This window comes from Puntigrus tetrazona, chromosome 5 (genome assembly GCF_018831695.1).
Source record: "Puntigrus tetrazona isolate hp1 chromosome 5, ASM1883169v1, whole genome shotgun sequence".
In the NCBI taxonomy this organism is placed as follows: domain Eukaryota; kingdom Metazoa; phylum Chordata; class Actinopteri; order Cypriniformes; family Cyprinidae; genus Puntigrus; species Puntigrus tetrazona.
The window spans coordinates 17,230,672-17,232,371 of record NC_056703.1 but is presented as its reverse complement, the minus strand read 5'-3'; the positions used below and the strand labels follow the sequence as shown (position 1 = coordinate 17,232,371).

The window sequence follows — 1,700 nt, the reverse complement described above, 5'->3', positions numbered from 1 at the left end:
AGAGAGAGTGTGTGTGTGTGTGTGTGAGAGAGAGAGGTGTGTGTGTGTGTGTGTGTGTGACATGTTATTATTATCTTCGGGAAGTAAAGTATCATTTTACACACTATTTCTGCACATCTTTCTAAGGATAAAACACACTGACTGTATTTTACTCATTATGGGATATGTCACAGGGATGGGATGTTCTGTAGTAAACACACTCACAGGAGATCCGTTGGGGCCTGGCGGTCCTCGAGGACCCATCGGACCCTGAAGAACAAACAGAGTAACATCATCAGTGAGTGTTTTCAGCGTTTCAGTTCGGAGCCTCGGGACATGAGAGCGACTCGCTGGAGCAGAAACACTCGGAGAATTCAGCTTAAGTGCTAAACCTTTCTGACTTACCACCAATTAAATCTTTCAGAGCTCTTTCACCAGTGGCTTGAAGAAAAGTGACGATCAGAACACAGATAATAATTCATCTGAGAAAAACCATCAGCCATGTTCAGACAGGTAATAATCATAATGGTTCTGAACCGGGGGACTTTCCATAGGGTCTCTTACTGAGATGCCTTTGCATTTGAGTATATGTACAAATATTTGACATTTTACTTTTAAACTGATATTACTAACTTCAGAGCAGCAACCGAAAAAACATGGGATATTTAGGTAGCTTTTCCTGAAACCACAGAAGAAATGGGGCCAAGCTCCTGAATGACTCTTATTGTTTAAAGCAGCGGATGTGTAAGTGAACTCAGCGGGAGTCTCCTGAAGACACACACTCTACACTACACACAAATATACATAGAACATTTTGACCATCAATACAATCTATTTCAATTCTAGGTGTCTTCTTAATTTATATTCAAAAAACTAGCCCTATTTGTAAACAAGATCATCTAGTATTCTCAACGGTATACTAGTTCACTGAGCTTCTAGTGGCTTCATGGGGACTAGTTTTCCAATGCAATAAAATTATCTAGAATTTTCAGGAATAAGGTCAGGTTGGATCAGATTGATCACAGCACAATATATTATTGGATAAGCAACGAAACAGAGGAAGAAAACTGAAGGGAGAGTGGATGCAGGCTGGACTTGAACCTTCATCATTAACAAGAGCTGCTCATATCCAAATCAGCTGTCGTAGTTAATGTTGGCATGTCACAGTGAACATATATTTAGTCCCAATGCACCAATAGAGAAAGTACAGGTAGAGTGGGACGCTGTTTTAAACTTTAAGCCTTATAATAATAATAATAAAAACTTTAATTCATTATGGTTCTTTCAGCAATCGGTTCTTAAGAACTCATGTTTTAAATCATCTGCTTTCTGTTAATTTCACACACATAAAAATGATATTCTAACAATTTTAAGAATTATCCACATAGTTCTGAGAGGTCAAAGTGAATTACTAAAGCCACTGCAGGCTTCATTGCACAGGATGTATTTTGTAGAAGACCAAGGCTTCTGCTCGGTGCAGTCTTTGAGCGTTTTTCATTCCAAACTCCTTCACAAATGCTGTCTGAAGTGGTTAAATGTAAATCTCAAAAAAAGCTTTTATAATAAGAACTTAGTATAAATACAGAAAGCTAGTCTCTCATGGGTATGACCCAGAGAAATCTGTGCATCACTGTGATGATGTCATCAACAACAAACCATCTCGCACTTTAGTTTAGTGACCAATTCAAACTATTAACTAACTAATACCCATGACTTTTGCC

At 38.3% G+C, this 1,700-nt stretch overlaps 1 protein-coding gene across 1 annotated transcript in view; it reads right to left on the bottom strand.

The window, feature by feature from the left end:
• LOC122344732 (collagen alpha-1(II) chain) overlaps nucleotides 1-1,700 on the bottom strand; it is a 24,506-nt gene that overhangs the window by 21,528 nt on the left and 1,278 nt on the right. Inside the window, exon 6 of the mRNA XM_043238282.1 lies at nucleotides 205-249. Within this exon, the coding sequence (XP_043094217.1) occupies nucleotides 205-249 (45 nt within the window). The remainder of the gene's footprint in view (nucleotides 1-204; nucleotides 250-1,700) is intronic.